General features: G+C 38.5%; 1 protein-coding gene across 2 annotated transcripts; it reads right to left on the bottom strand.

Annotated features, from left to right (window-relative positions):
• Positions 1 to 262: 262 nt before the first annotated feature.
• On the bottom strand, positions 263 to 11550 carry tbc1d13 (TBC1 domain family, member 13). 2 transcript variants are annotated; one of them, XM_073477735.1, is made up of 13 exons: positions 11433 to 11550; positions 9440 to 9513; positions 9308 to 9348; positions 7411 to 7472; positions 6681 to 6780; positions 5451 to 5533; positions 5063 to 5222; positions 4597 to 4807; positions 4353 to 4516; positions 3146 to 3306; positions 2991 to 3048; positions 2804 to 2908; positions 2573 to 2662 (listed from the first exon to the last, which is right to left on the bottom strand). In XM_073477735.1, exons 1-12 carry the CDS (start codon positions 11453 to 11455, stop codon positions 2843 to 2845), a joined length of 1203 nt encoding a protein of 400 aa, XP_073333836.1. In that variant the 5' UTR covers positions 11456 to 11550; the 3' UTR covers positions 2573 to 2662; positions 2804 to 2842. The 2 variants fall into 2 exon arrangements, with proteins under 2 accessions (XP_073333835.1, XP_073333836.1); XM_073477734.1 differs by having other exon boundaries at positions 263 to 2908.
• Positions 11551 to 15267: the final 3717 nt, after the last annotated feature.

The following is a 15267-nucleotide window of genomic DNA, read 5'->3' as shown; positions in this document are numbered from 1 at the left end:
TGCCATTGCTGATCTGTTGTGAGATGCTGACAAAACATTGTAGCTTGACACAATTTAGAAGAACATCCCCTTCAGTTCTGATAAAAGAGAACTTCTGACACAGACACCACAAATAAATGTGTTCTCTGAGTAGCTTAACACATTTTAAAGAGCACTGTCTCGTTACTTACTGTTTGTTAAAGTAAACAGAGCTCACACACACACAGACACACACACACACACACACACACACACACACACACACAACAAACTCAAAACAATGTTAAAGACTACATTTCAATAGTGTATTTTAAATCAGATGATCAAGTAAGATTAGATCTGATCTTCTGTAGCAGAAAAATCAGACAGGGAAAATCAGAAGTATTTAATGCCCCATCCAATTTATAAGGAGTGTCAATAGAATTATGGAAAACATTACATTACATTACAGAAATGCTTCATTAGCCCTGCAAGTGGTGTATGTTACCGTTCTGGGCATGTATTAGAGCAATACTTGGAAAAAATGCTGTACAAGATGAGATGACACTGAGTGAGTTACAATGACCTTTTCAGCTTCTGTGTTTCATATTAACCTGGGGAAGCATTTCAATACCAATGGAGCCTTCATAGGAGTATGCATTAAACAATTCAATAAGCATCATCAACATATTTTAGGCTTTTACGCTTTCCTTCTTTTTCTGTTTCCCCACTGATTAACATGTTACAAGCTTGTGACTGGATATTTTGGCAGTGGTAGATTTAGGCCTGCAGTTACACATTTACATTAAAATAATAGTCTAGATTGAATCAAGCCGTAACACGTCTGCCACAGATCATACAGGATGTGCATAACACAAGATCAGATAATAAAAGATGGGAATCACCCACTTCTTTGAAGCCGTGCTGATGTTCACACTGGACATTATCAGGTTAATCTACACCAAGGGTTTCAAACTCAAACTACTTCAGCTCGCTTGACACTTAGCTCATGAGCTTTTGGTGTTTAAGCTAACAGATAAAAGGGAACAGAGTAAAGAGCAGGAAGAGGTTTTTTTTAATGCTAAGCATCATGTCAAGAGACTTTTTAACACCTAGCAGTCCTGCTTACTTCCTTTTCTGAACATGAAAATAAGCAAGAAGAGAGTTGACCATAACAAAAGCTGAGCCCAGGAACCCAAAACAGACAATTTTTCCCTCAGCAACATTTTTTAGTCTTCATACACAACAGGCTGCCGTCATGTGGCATAATTTCCATTTTGGCCAATGACAGCGTGGAAACTTTGTAGTGGCAACATTTTTGTGTTTCTTTTCTTCTCCAGCATAATGGAAGAATCACTAGCTGTGGGGTATCCATTAAAAAATGTTTTTGTTACGGACCAAAATGTGTCCTTAACACTGAATATTGAAAAATGTCTAATCAGACAATCTTTTTTAGTTAAACTCTTTCATATAATTTCAATTGAGATCAAAGTTTTGTCAATTAAAGAATATTTTATTTAGGCACAAATCTTAGCTTCGCTCAAAGTATCGAAAAAAAGAAGAGCTGTGGTATCTGTACTATTTGTTACCATATTGGTACCTTATCATTTTGCACTAACATCAGTGGATTTCAAACAATACTGAGCATAATTACTGTAGGCTGGTAACAGCAGAAACCAGCAGCCTTCCAACAATGACTATGAATAGATGATGCTGCTGTGCCAATCACAATGAGTGATTGAGAGAACAATGATCAGCTGACCAATTGATAGTAGATCGACAGAATCGGCAATGACTTTGTTAATCAAATAAACATTTGTAAAGTAATTTTTCATGTGAAAATGCTGTTTTCAGCCTCTTAGTTATGGAGATATATTTTCCTGATTTATATTAAAATGAATATTTTTGGGTTTTGGACTGACAAAAGAAGACATTAAAAGACATCACCTTGGACTTTGAGATAGTTGCACGGACATCTATCACTGTTTTCAGACATTTTATAGAGATTAACTGATAATGTAAATGATAATTTGTTGCAGCCCTGGAAACTACTATAGAGACACGTGTAAACACAGGTTGAAAAAAAAAGCTAGGTATGTTCAGTGTGAAAAGCAACACAACTCACTCTGATGGTTCTTGCTCTTCTTTCAGTATTTTGTTGTGTCAAAGTCATATGACTTTCATCTACATTTCGACTGGGACAACTGATACAATATTCATTAGGCAAGGCCCATCACTTCATATTGATTTTACCCAGGCAGAAAATATCACCAGGAATACTGTCTCCTGTTTCACATCATTAAACCGATAAGGCATACATGTTTCTTACATTAAAAATGTTCAACTTCTAAAAGTTAAATAAAAAAAGCCCAAAGAATAAACATGCACTATTGCTCAACCCAGTTAAACATTTGCTCAGTCTGACTACATACATGGTCGCAGTGGGATTTCTGTTTAATTTTTGGCTCCATTGTAAAACATTTCAGGTACGTTTTCATGACAAACTAAGATCGGTAGTGTCAGACTAAGGTGGCTCCGTTCCCTCAGATGTTCAGTGCAAACATTATCTGAGTCTCCATGGGAGAGATGGTTGTGAGAGGAGCCTTTTCCCACAATGCATCAAGAAACAGATGGCATCTCCTCCTCACGTCCAGGAAGGAAAAGTTTCAGCTTGTCCCCAAAGGTTTCACCACGGCAGTCCCCACTGACCAAACATCAGACATAGAGTTAAAAAGCAGAGTGCGGGCTTTTCCCAACACATCCGTTTAGGCTCTTCATTGACGAAGTCCTTCCATGATACATGTTTGACATGACAATGTTTTTTTATGTTTAAACTCCCACCTACCACATCCGAGCTGAGGGCAGGGGGACAAGAGGGAACAGGTTAGGAGTTATCCTGCAGCTCTTTGGCCCTGGTCAGGATGGTGTGGACATCTGAGATGGGGTAATCCTGAAAGGGACATTAGCTGTACTATAAATCTAAACATGACACTTGAAGGTTATGTTTCCCTGTGTATTATAGACAGACTTACCTGCAGTAATCTCATATTCACTGTGAAGTCTCCTGCCAGTAAGTTATCTCGGATGAGTCTGTGAACAGAAGAAGACAACAGAAACCATGATTCACAAGAAGAGCTAGAAGTACCAATGCTGTAGGACAACAGGGAGCACAATCTGTAAAGCTCACATGAGCATGGCGCAGCAGACCAGGATGAGGAAGTGGAATCGGTCCTGGTCAGAAAACAGGGTGTCCCAGATCCGGATGACGTCTGGCAGGAGGAACTCCTGAGATAACAACAAGGTGAGCCAGCGGAATGTGAAATACTGTGGTTTGATGTTCTGCTCTTCCTGTGAGGACAGAAGAAAAGAGGAAATGATTATGGACTAGTGTTGTTTGACTTGAAAAAATGTCATCCTCAGAATGTCTCTCTCCTCTCCACTAAATACAAACACAAAAAAATTATTTTACTGTGTGAGTCACGACTAAATCAGTATCAGTTGAGGATTAGTTGTATCAGAGTAGCATTATACAATATTAATCTCAATGAGGGCCAAACAAATAATCAAAATATAATCCAAATTGCAATGTGGCATAGTGCAATGTCAGATTAACAGAATTGCAATTTTTTGATGAAGGTAAAATGTGTTAACAAATACCTAATAAATGTAGCATTGTAGTGCTACAGAGATGCCCTGGTCAACAAATCATATTCCCCAGACAGAAGGGAACATGTTTGTTTGGTATAGACCCCAGTGAAAATCACATCATTCACAACCATTTGTTTTGTGAAAATTAAATTTAAAAATGTAAAAAAAAAAAAAACACAATAAAAAATTAAAACCATGACTCATATCACAGCATCCGTTGAAATAATTACAATATGATTTTTTTGGCATATCATTCAGGCTTAATTTCAGTGTGCCAAAAAATATGGGGATTTATGTTACGGCTGAAACAATAAATCAATTGACAGAAAATAAATCAGCAATTTTCACGACACTTGTTTTCAAACAAAAAACATGTATCACAGTTAAACGTAGATTTGGGGTTCTGGATTGTTGTCAGACAAGCAGACAAGCAAATTGAAGACATCACATCTTCCTGACATCACAGGAAGATGTTCTGGTCACAGTCTCTTTTAAGAGCTGATGCAATGTAACGGGATCAAGTGGACATTTGTTGTCACAAATAACAACATGGGGTGTGGGTGCCAAAAAAAGTGGACAGATCTGCCAGTTGATCCAGTAGTTGCCTACCAACAATAAACTGTATAGGCTTCAACAACAGGCAAAGCGTTGTGCCTCCCATATTGCAACCTGTCTGATCAAACATCCCTATAGCTTTATTTAACTGAGAGTGGGAAGTGGAGGTGGGAAGGAGCCCTCGACCTTACCAGCTTGAGATAGAGCTCCAGGTCTTTGTCTTTGAGCATGGAGTACACACTCTCCATCTTGTAGGTGATGCCGCACTGAGAGTCATCCAGGCTCTTGATGAAGTTGTCTCTGTTCTCTGACATCAGGTTGGTGAAACAGAAGAATGTATCTGCTTCAGCATGCTCTGAACAACAAAGCAGAAAACAATGCATTTATTTCCTGTTTGTGGAATATGTTCACATTTTCAGTTCAAATGTTACCGACCTTTCCACTCGCTGTTGGGGTCCGTGGCAAAGGTGTAATATATTGGTCCAACAATCTCATTCATGCCCTGTACGTAGGCAATCCCAGGGTTGAGTTTGGCATAGATAAAGAGGATCCGCTCCACCACCTCCCAGTGTGCTTCACTCCCACTGGGCAGCACCTCATATTCGTTAGATGGATACAGGTTCAATGCCTTTCCAGGTGAGCTGACCTGGGAGAACAGAGTCAGTTCACCACAGGGTATCGATTAAATGCAGCACACACAGAAGGTATAGCGTTTACTATATTAGCCAGCTCATTTAAGCATATTAGTATGCTAACATTAAGCTAATTGTTTGCACAGATTCTTGTGTTTTGCACAGACTTAGCGGTTTACTGGTCACTAATGCCACTGAAAACCACGTCAACATAACCCAAAACCCAAACTGTACTGACCACACACAGACACACATCAATAGTCACTTACATTGGTGACTCCACTGCGGTTGCGGTTTACAGTTTGTGCTTTCAAGGTAGTTTGTTCGACTCGTCGACGCAGCGTCTCATAATCGTTTTGAGGGTCCAAGATAAGTTGGCATGGATATTCTGTGGGTCGCTGAAAGAACGCCATGTCTGGGTACAGCCGCCTGCAAAAAAATAAAAGGGAAACACTCCTGTCATACTTACCTCACGTGTCAATTGCTTCAAATAAGCTGTTCTTATATGTTTGGGTATTTTTGCTCTTCTGATCCCTTTAAAAGAAGGATTGTATGTCTTCTATACTGTATACACAATGACAGGCTGTGGACCTTTTCATACTCACATTCTATCAAGAGGAAACAAACAGATCTAGAATAGTTTTTAACAGTTCATACCTTACATCCTTGTCAATTTGTAGTAGAATTTCATTATCTTTGAAGTAGTTATTCCACCTGCTGTCTGGGTTTGGATTTAGAGGCTGAAAAAAATTAAATAAAATAAAAACAAATGACATCACTGCTCCAGTTAGAAGTGATTTGTTTCACCTGTGAGCAAAGAGCCAGAAATGTTTTTTCCATGTATGAAACCTTCATTGCAGACTGTTACTGTTATTTTTTTCCCAGCCCAACACTGATGCAAACATATATTTGCCAGTTACTATCTTCACTGCTTAATACTAAGTTTTAAGTCAAGTGCTTTAGCAACAATACTGATTCTCCAGTTCAGTGAAAGGGTTTCTATGACCGCTCCACCACCTCGTAGTCTATGACAATGATTAAATGAATGTATGTGTCACAGCAGTCAGGGGTCCATGATTTTCTGATCAGACATTTCACAAATTATTTTTACATGATTACATGATTGAATAAAATATTGTAATATTAATGAGACACATTTTTGATATTTATGCTAGATAAAATCATTGTTATATTAATGATTATCTGAGTGATATAAGTTGGGCTTATGTTTAGTAATACTGTATAAAACTAGGCCTATTTTAATATTACTGTGTTTTTAATAAAGTAAAAAAATAAAAAAGTGTTAGCTATTTTTGCTGCTGGAGGCCCTAAACTAAACCTAATGGTAGAACTGCACAGTATACATTATTTAATGTTTTATCAGACAAATATTAATCCAAAAAAAACTGCTTTTGTTGTCCAATTGAGGACAAAATGTATAAACCTGGACGTAATATAGATCTGCAAAGCAGTTACACACACATCCAGCTGGTACAGTTGCCAGTAGGTCAGGTTTACCCAAAGAGAACATTACACAGTTAGTCCGGCCAAGTCACACAAAAAAATATGTTTGGACTCAAGTGACTGGTCTCACAATCTACTCTTCCTGTTTGTGTCTGTTAGACCTGAATGTTTGTTATTGATGAAAATCAACTAGAATCTCATGTAATCACCAGTCTGCACTCTGCCTCATTAAGACGTTTCTAATAAGCATACTCTTAAATGTACAGGCTGTTCCTTTCACTTCCTTCTGCAGAGACTGACAACAGCCACCACCCTGCTAGGTACAAACCACTTCATGTAACATGTAGCTTCTCTAAATCTGGCCTCATTTCAGTTAAACACTGCTGTGAGAAAAGAACAATGGACAAAGGAGACTGGACTCACATGGTCCTCCATCGTCACATCTTCTCTGGAAAGGCCCAAGTTGGCTTTAGCGATACCAGGCTGGATGATCATTTCTTTTAGGAACTGAGAGTACACCTCCCTATAAGACATATGGGACAAAGTGGAGGAAAGAAGTGAAAACTTAAAATACACCTTGAGTTCTTATGTTCATATCAAGGCTACGTGTAGATTAATATACACTCATCTAAAACATTTATTACTAGGCCTGAAACAATTAGTTGATTCTAGAGCTTCTCTGAGTCACATGATTTTAACTTCTAATGGGCATTTTTCACAATTTTCTGTCCATTGAACAAATAATCAACAGATTAATGATAATGGAAATAATTGTTATTTGCAGCAAACCATACATAAACTATTCACTAAACTGTCCTGTCATAGTGTCTTTTCTCAGGAAAGACAAATCAGAATCCCTGTAGGCTGTGACATAAACAAGGACAATGGAGGATACAATAGTGGAGGTGGTTTCTTCCCAGCCAGCTTCACTATGAGAGAGCACCATAATAAACAACCTCAGGCCTGTTCAGTCACAGGTCAAGTGATCGAGGTTTTTTCTTTTTTTAGTCAGCTAACAACATTAGCTAATGTCATCAGCTTCTCTTACTGATGGGTAGCAGCTGATGTCGTACCAACACGTAAAAGTAAGCAACGTGGTTCAAGTCTTCAACCTGACAAGCTGTTTGATCGGGTCTCATCATGTTCTCCTTACCTCTGCTTTTTGAGGAAAGACTCCCATAATGTCTGATCGAGAGGTAGGTAATTGAGAAGGATCTGAAAAAAGGGTCAAACAATCCCATGAGTCAGGAACACAGATCACAACATAAGTATAGACAACATTAATATAGCAAGGCCATATTGTCTGATCTGTCTCACATCACAGTCTAATGGAACATTTTACATGTCACATTTTGTTTATAACCCATACCTTCTTTCTACTGTTATTCCTTTGACTTTAACAAAGAGACACTTGTAAAGGAAAGATGCAAATGACAGTTTTCATGTACATTTCCATGTATAATTTACATGTCTAAAACTTTCCATAATCATCTTCAACCAAGCTGGAGCCACAAACAAGCCCATCATTACCAACTCATGCAAACTGCTGTTCCAACCCACATACAGTAACTTTAACTTACTGAAGGTTTCTATTTGATGTCGTGGTGCAGCCATAAAACCCTGGAGCTTGGCTTTGAAGTTCATGTTTCATACAAAGCTCAATGAAGTGTAAGAGACAGAATGTGTACATGGTACCAAAAAGGGTGGAAAAATGTTATTGTCTCTACAGAAATCTTCAGAGATTAATTTCCTGTTTGTTCCTGTTGAGGAGTTTTCAGAAATATGAATTCATATCAGGTGGGCCACAGACTGATCGCTGGCTCCTCCTGTCAACATCTGCAAGTGAGACACAGAGTTCTCAACGGGCTGTGCCTCGCATGTGGCTCCATCACCATGAGGTTTGAAGTGTGTGTGTTTGTGTGTGTATGGGTGGATGAAAGGTTTGTAAAGGGCTGTGTCTGCATCTGAACTCATTAGGTATGATTTCAGCCTGTCTGGCACATATTCAGACTCATGTAAGAACCAATCATACAAACATTTCACATAAATCATTAAAGGGGCACCACTGTATGTAGTTTTAGAGAAGAAATTCAAAGTCAGACTTTTGATATTTACAATACTTTCTCCATAAGTGAATAAACAAGCTGCTCTCAGAGGAAAATAAGGTCCCAGAACACTGTTTGAAGCTAGAAAGGTGGCAGGGTCCGCCACATATAAGCAAAGTAAAACAGTATAAACTGTGTTGTCCTTTAGGTCAGTTTGTTTATTCAGTCATGAAAACAAAGAGAGTTTGATAATTTAGTTTGTTTAGACAGAAAAAAATCAGCCAATGAGGATCTTTCTCTTCTCATTGAGTGTTCCTTTAACCAATTAATCAAGATATTATAGAAATTGTACTTTGACCTACTGCAATATCCAAATTGAAGAAGCTGCAATTTTCAGATGAAGGTCAAATGAGTAACAAAATAGTGTTAAAATGAAGTACTGTTGAGCTGCAGAGATGACCTGACGTACAAATCCTGTTCTCCATATGTGATCAAACATGTTTATTTTGGTACAGACCCTTGGCATCTAACTTCTTGTCAAGCCATTCTGTTCTAACATCTGTCATAGTGCAGCTCTGTGATGACTCAGCATTCACAACAGTAGGAATGTTTCATGTTTTTTTTCTGACACCACTACTGACACTGCTAATGTGGTCATGTTTGATCTGCTGTCTTCTGAAGCCCTGCAGGTGTTTTCTTTTTTTTATGAATGAAATTTGGCCACTTGAACATGTAGCCTTTGTATAGCAGTTTGGGGGTGTTAATTACATAATTACATAATAAGTTTAATAATTGCACACTACTTCATGTACTTGTGGTGTTCATCAAGTGGAAACAAGCCATTTTCAACCAGTCTGACTGCTGAATCCCTCTTGGAACACTCACATGCGCAATCCTCAAGGGAAAAACTAAGAGAGGATATGAAAACAAAACTGTTCTTGCATGAGGCCCAATGTGTCATACACATATGTTGATTCCAACAACAACAGAGGCAGGGAAACTTACTTTCCAGCAGAGTGCTCGTATGCCTCCTTCAAAGGGGATTCCTGAGTTGAAAAAAGTAAAGGTCAAAGGCAGAACAATAAAATATCTACACCAACGTTATCAGCACAAAAAATATTTAAGTGTGAAAATTACCATTGAAGCACAGCTCCCTCAGTGTCTTCAAGTTTATGTTTTCCTCACTTAAGGATACTTTGAATTCCTGTATCCTGAAATAAGAAACAAGATGAGGTCAGAACTGATTTCATTTCTGAATTATAAAATATCTCTTCTACATTATGAACAATAAACATTTGTCATTACTGTTGACACACACATTCTTTATGAAAAGATGCTTTCTCTGGCATAATGTCCGTAATCTGTAATTAGGTTAAATTTAAAGGAATAGTTTGACATTTTAGGAAAATGCACTTTTTTGGGATCAGATGATAGAATCGATTTACAAAACAACGAGCCACTGCTGCAACTATATTCTAAATCTAAACTCAGCCCTGTATTGCCCATTGTTCTCACACTTATCTGACCATCAAAGCTCAGTTATTATGGATGTGAAACATAAACCTATAAATATAGACCACACACTAAAAGACCACGCACTGCAACCACAAGACATGAACTCTACTCAGTTCAGTAGTAGTGAATGACTTGTTTCGAGTGGTTTGATGATCTGGATCACATTAGATAGAACAGTATTTATGCTGCCTTGTAACTAGCACTGTAATAATATTAATATGAATTAATATTAATAATGCAAACCAAAATCACAACCGTACAAATGACTAAACCTCGACTGTGACATCTCTATTCATCGACTCTGATCATTTTGAGATTCTTAGCATTAACCACCTGTACAGACATAAGTGTTGTCTTTTCCTGGTTTTAAAAGGTTCATTACGGCAAATATGTCACTTTATGAACTCACCACAATGCTCTACTTGTTCTAATACTTGTCTTTACCCAGTTAGTCATTACATCCACATTACTGATGATACTTGATCAAAAAGCTCAGTGTGTTCATATTTAGTCAAAGTACCAGTTCTTACCCAACAATACTGTCACAATATCGAGGTATTTGGTCAAAAATATTGTGATATTTGATTTAGTCTCCTAGTCCTAACATTAATGAAGTGTTTTAGAGGAGATTTCAAAATATCAGGTATATATTCTATATTTATATTTCAGGTACTAATGTAAGGCCATTGCACCCAGCCCGACCTAAACCTAGTCTGTGAGATGAGGCCCTGCACATCTGCTACAGACCTGCAACATGTGTACATTCAATTCCTATTAAAAAGTAAATCCATCCTAAACAGATGAGGGTTGAGAAACACCTATGCCTCCCTATATTATTTTATAATGACCATCAATGCTGTAAATAATAAGCAGAAGTGGAAAATACTATAGGATAAAATAACACTTAAAAAAATAAAAGCGATAAAACATATAGTCAAGTAGTGTTGGGAGTCATTGCAAGTAATTACTAATGGAGATTCCCACTATGAGTCAAAATAACAAATTGCAGCACAGAAAATGTTCAGTGAATTACACAGAAAATTTGATTAACTGTCTTTCCACACTGAGTCCAGTGCATTTTCTAAGGAGCATTGTCCGGCTAATCTGTCATTAGCCAATCAAACGTCAGACGACAGTTTAACTGGAAATTAGTCACATTTGTTTTCACCCTTTGCACTGACAGAAACACACTGTCAGCAAACACAGCTAGCTGGGTGGTAGCTATTTGTTAGCCAGTTCGTGCTTAAGGAAGTATGATGTGTCAGCTGATGTGCTAACAGTTAGCTACCGTAGCTACTAACAATGGTGAAGTTGCTGTATAATTAACTTACAAAACGCCCCGGAGGCCAGCCGTTTATGACATTAAATGTGATGTTTTAAAATGAGCAAAATCATATCAGCATGTACGAACTGTATGTGTTTGCAACTCTTGCCTTAAAGCTAAACTTAGCTTATGTTTGGTTAGCCGAGCTGTTGTTGCTGCTAGCTTACCACTGAAGTTAACACCAGTTTTGCGGGGGGATGCTAGCTGCTACAATAGCTGATGTACCAGCACTTCTTCGTGGTCCGTGTGTTCTGCATCCCACGTGAGAACAAAGATTTACAAGTGTCTCACCTGTTTCTGTACGCAGTAGACATGTCTGGGCAGGCGGCGGTGTATTCCTCTGTTTGCAAAAAAAGAAAGAATTATTGTCCAGAGGGAAGTCCTGCTGTCACTTCCGCCTTCACCTCCACACTGTGGGCACACGCGCCGCTGCTTGGATCCACAGTCAAGTGTCAGAGGATCGTTCCCAAAACAGAGTCCCTCATGTGTTCCCGAGGGCCAGCCTGTCAAGTGTATCACGTCTCTGTCGTCTCAGGGGTTTTCCTCAACACACACGGATACATAAAGGAACAGCTGATATTAAACTTGTGGATGCAGACAGACTTCTAATAAATATGCAGCTGTAGACTACTTCCAAACAACTAAAGCGTGTGTTGTAGGTGTTTTACATGTCATGTCGTGTTTGGTGTGTTTAGTGGATTATTGTTAGTGCTTTGTGTTTACTGTAGAAAGTGACATACCTTCTGACAGCCACTAGAGGGCAAAAGGGCTTCAGGTATTTAAATCAGTAGCTTCTGTAAGTCAGTACTGTGGGATGAAGGTACAGAGTGAAGATCCAGAGGGAACCAAAGAGCGAGTTACCACCTGGGTGTTAGCGCTGCTTTACACCTGAGGCTGTGCACATTTAGTTGATTTTCCTTAATTTAGTTGTGCATTCCACAAGGCTTTTGCCCTGACAGATATTCACTTAAAGGGGCTATATGTATTTTTGGAGAAACTCAGAATTTTAATATTTACAATATTAATGAGGTAATGATACAAACTCAGAAATATGTATTATTTCCATTAGTGAATAAACAAGCTGCTCTCAGAGGAAAATAAGGTCCCAGAACACTGTTTGAAGCTAGAAAGGTGGCAGGGTCTGCCACATATAAACAAAGTAAAACAGTATAAATTGTGTTGTCCTTTAAGGTCAGTTTGTTTATTCAGTTTATTCAGTCATGAAAACAAAGAGAGTTTGATTATTTAGTTTGTTTAGGCAGAAAAAAATAAGCCAATGAAGATCTTTCTCTGCTCATTAACATCTATTCAACAAAACTAGAATGCCCCTTTAATTATTGCATGTTTGTTATCACTTTGTGTGTTCAGTGGTCGTTTTGTGTCTTTTTGTTGTGGTGGACTTCCCATCAAGAAACATTAAAGGGTAACTCCACCAGTTTACACATTAAACTGTGTGTACAGGTGTTGGGGAGTACTACTGTATATGTAAAAAAGTAGTATAAAGTCTTTTGTGGCTCCAGAGGAAGATGCATGTTATCTGACAAACTGCCTCCAGTGATATCTGTAGTATCAATTTTCATCATTTGTTTTTAAACTGTCCATAACGTTATCTTCAGATCACAAGTTAATTATTTGGTCAACTTCAGATAACAAAGCTTGTTTTCTCATGATAATGGATTAATTTATCTCGTCATCTCAACAAAACAAAAGGCTAATTATTGTAAGGGATAGGCTCACACACAGAGGTCAACTGAAAGCAGATGTGATTCTGTCCAGTACAGTACAACCAAAATAATTCTCATTGGCATAGAGAAAAGAAATACACACATCGGTGGGTGTTTGAATGATATAATAAATTATGTATATAAATAAGTATGATTAAAGTACAGTTGATCAAAAATGGATTCTCCTTAATCTGACATCTTAATTCAATTGTTACAGTTGTCAAGATGCTATCTTTGCATGCTGCTGATCTAATAAAAATTATAATAGAGGAAATAACCTTTTATTTTGTCACAGTAAAACGTTGATTATCTTATTATTTAACTTGTGATCTTGAGATAAGTATGTTAAAAAAAACTGCAAGCTCATCGGCTTCTGTAGAAAACATCAGAGAGGTGGTATTACAAATATGTGGCATCTTTCTTTCACTCACTTACAAAATGATTGCACAAGCTGGCCAGATCAAGAACTTTTGACACCATGCAGTCTGCTCATACTGCTTTTGTCCACAGGGGGCGCCAGAATAAATACAAATGAAAGTTTGTTGCAGCTGCTTAAAATTAAGATAAAAAAAATCAAATATATGCTTTAAGGTTGGTTAAAGAGAAATATTACAAAGGAACTAACCCTTCTGTATGAATGGGTTTGAAGAAAAAAATGTTCCCATTTATGATATGTTTTTCTTTCCAGGTAAGTTATGCAGTAGGCTATTTACTACTAGGACTACTGCTACTACTACCACTACTACTACTACTACTACTACTAGCACTACTACTACTGCTACTACTACTACTACTAGCACTACTACTACTACTACTACTACTGCTACTACTACTACGACTAGCACTACTACTGCTACTGCTACTAGCACTACTACTACTACTACTACTACTACTACTACGACTAGCATTACTACTGCTACTGCTACTACTACTACTACTACTACTACGACTAGCACTACTACTGCTACTACTACTACTACTACTACCATTACTACTAGCGGTTACACCCCGCCTTTCCGAAACCCCGCTGTTCCGAAAATAGACTTCCATTCTTCATAATGGCGTGGTTTCCCTTTTTTTCTAAAGACCCCGCTATTCCGGAAAGGCTATTGTGGAACCCCTGACCCTAACCCTATTGGGAAGTAATTGGAACTTGAAAGTTGGATTCGGAACAGCAGTGTTTCGGAGTGGGGGTGTTTCGCAATGGAGGTGTTTCGGAATGGAAGGCCGTCCCCACTACTAGCACTACTACTACTGCTACTACTACTAGCACTACTACTACTACTACTACTACGACTAGCACTACTACTACTACTACTACTACTGCTACTACTACTACTACTACTACTGCTACTAATACTACGACTAGCACTACTACTGCTACTGCTACTACTACTACTACTACTACTACTACTACTACTACGGGGACGGCCTTCCATTCCGAAACACCCCCACTCCGAAACACCGCTATTCCGAATCCGACTTTCAAGTTCCAATTACTTCCCAATAGGGTTAGGGTTAGGGTTTCCACAATAGCCTTTTCGGAATAGCGGGGTCTTTAGAAAAAATGGGAAAACAACCATCTATTTTCGGAACAGCGGGGTTTCGGAAAGGCGGGGTGTAACCTACTACTACTACTACGACTAGCACTACTACTGCTACTGCTACTACTACTACTGCTACTGCTACTACTACTACTGCTACTGCTACTACTACCATTACTACTAGCACTACTACTACTGCTACTACTACTACTACTGCTACTGCTACTACTACTACTACTACTGCTACTACTACTACTACTACCATTACTACTAGCACTACTACTACTGCTACTACTACTACTACTACTACTACGACTAGCGCTACTACTGCTACTACTACTACTACTACTACCATTACTACTAGCACTACTACTACTGCTACTACTACTACGGGGATGGCCTTCCATTGCGAAACACCCCCACTCCGAAACACCGCTATTCCGAATCCGACTTTCAAGTTCCAATTACTTCCCAATAGGGTTAGGGTTAGGGGTTCCACAATAGCCTTTTCGGAATAGCGGGGTCTTTAGAAAAAATGGGAAACCAACCATCTATTTTCGGAACAGCGGGGTTTCGGAAAGGCGGGGTGTAACCTACTACTACTATTACGACTAGCACTACTACTGCTACTGCTACTACTACTACTGCTACTGCTACTGCTACTACTACTACTACGACTAGCACTACTACTGCTACTGCTACTACTACTACTGCTACTACTACTACTACCATTACTACTAGCACTACTACTACTGCTACTACTACTACTACTACTACGACTAGCACTACTACTGCTACTACTACTTTCATTACTACTAGCAGCACTACTACTACTGCTACTACTACTACTGCTACTAC

Source organism: Pagrus major, chromosome 12, assembly GCF_040436345.1.
Source record: "Pagrus major chromosome 12, Pma_NU_1.0".
Taxonomy (NCBI): domain Eukaryota; kingdom Metazoa; phylum Chordata; class Actinopteri; order Spariformes; family Sparidae; genus Pagrus; species Pagrus major.
Note: the sequence above shows the minus strand (reverse complement) of the source record. Positions and strands in the feature narration are given on the sequence as shown.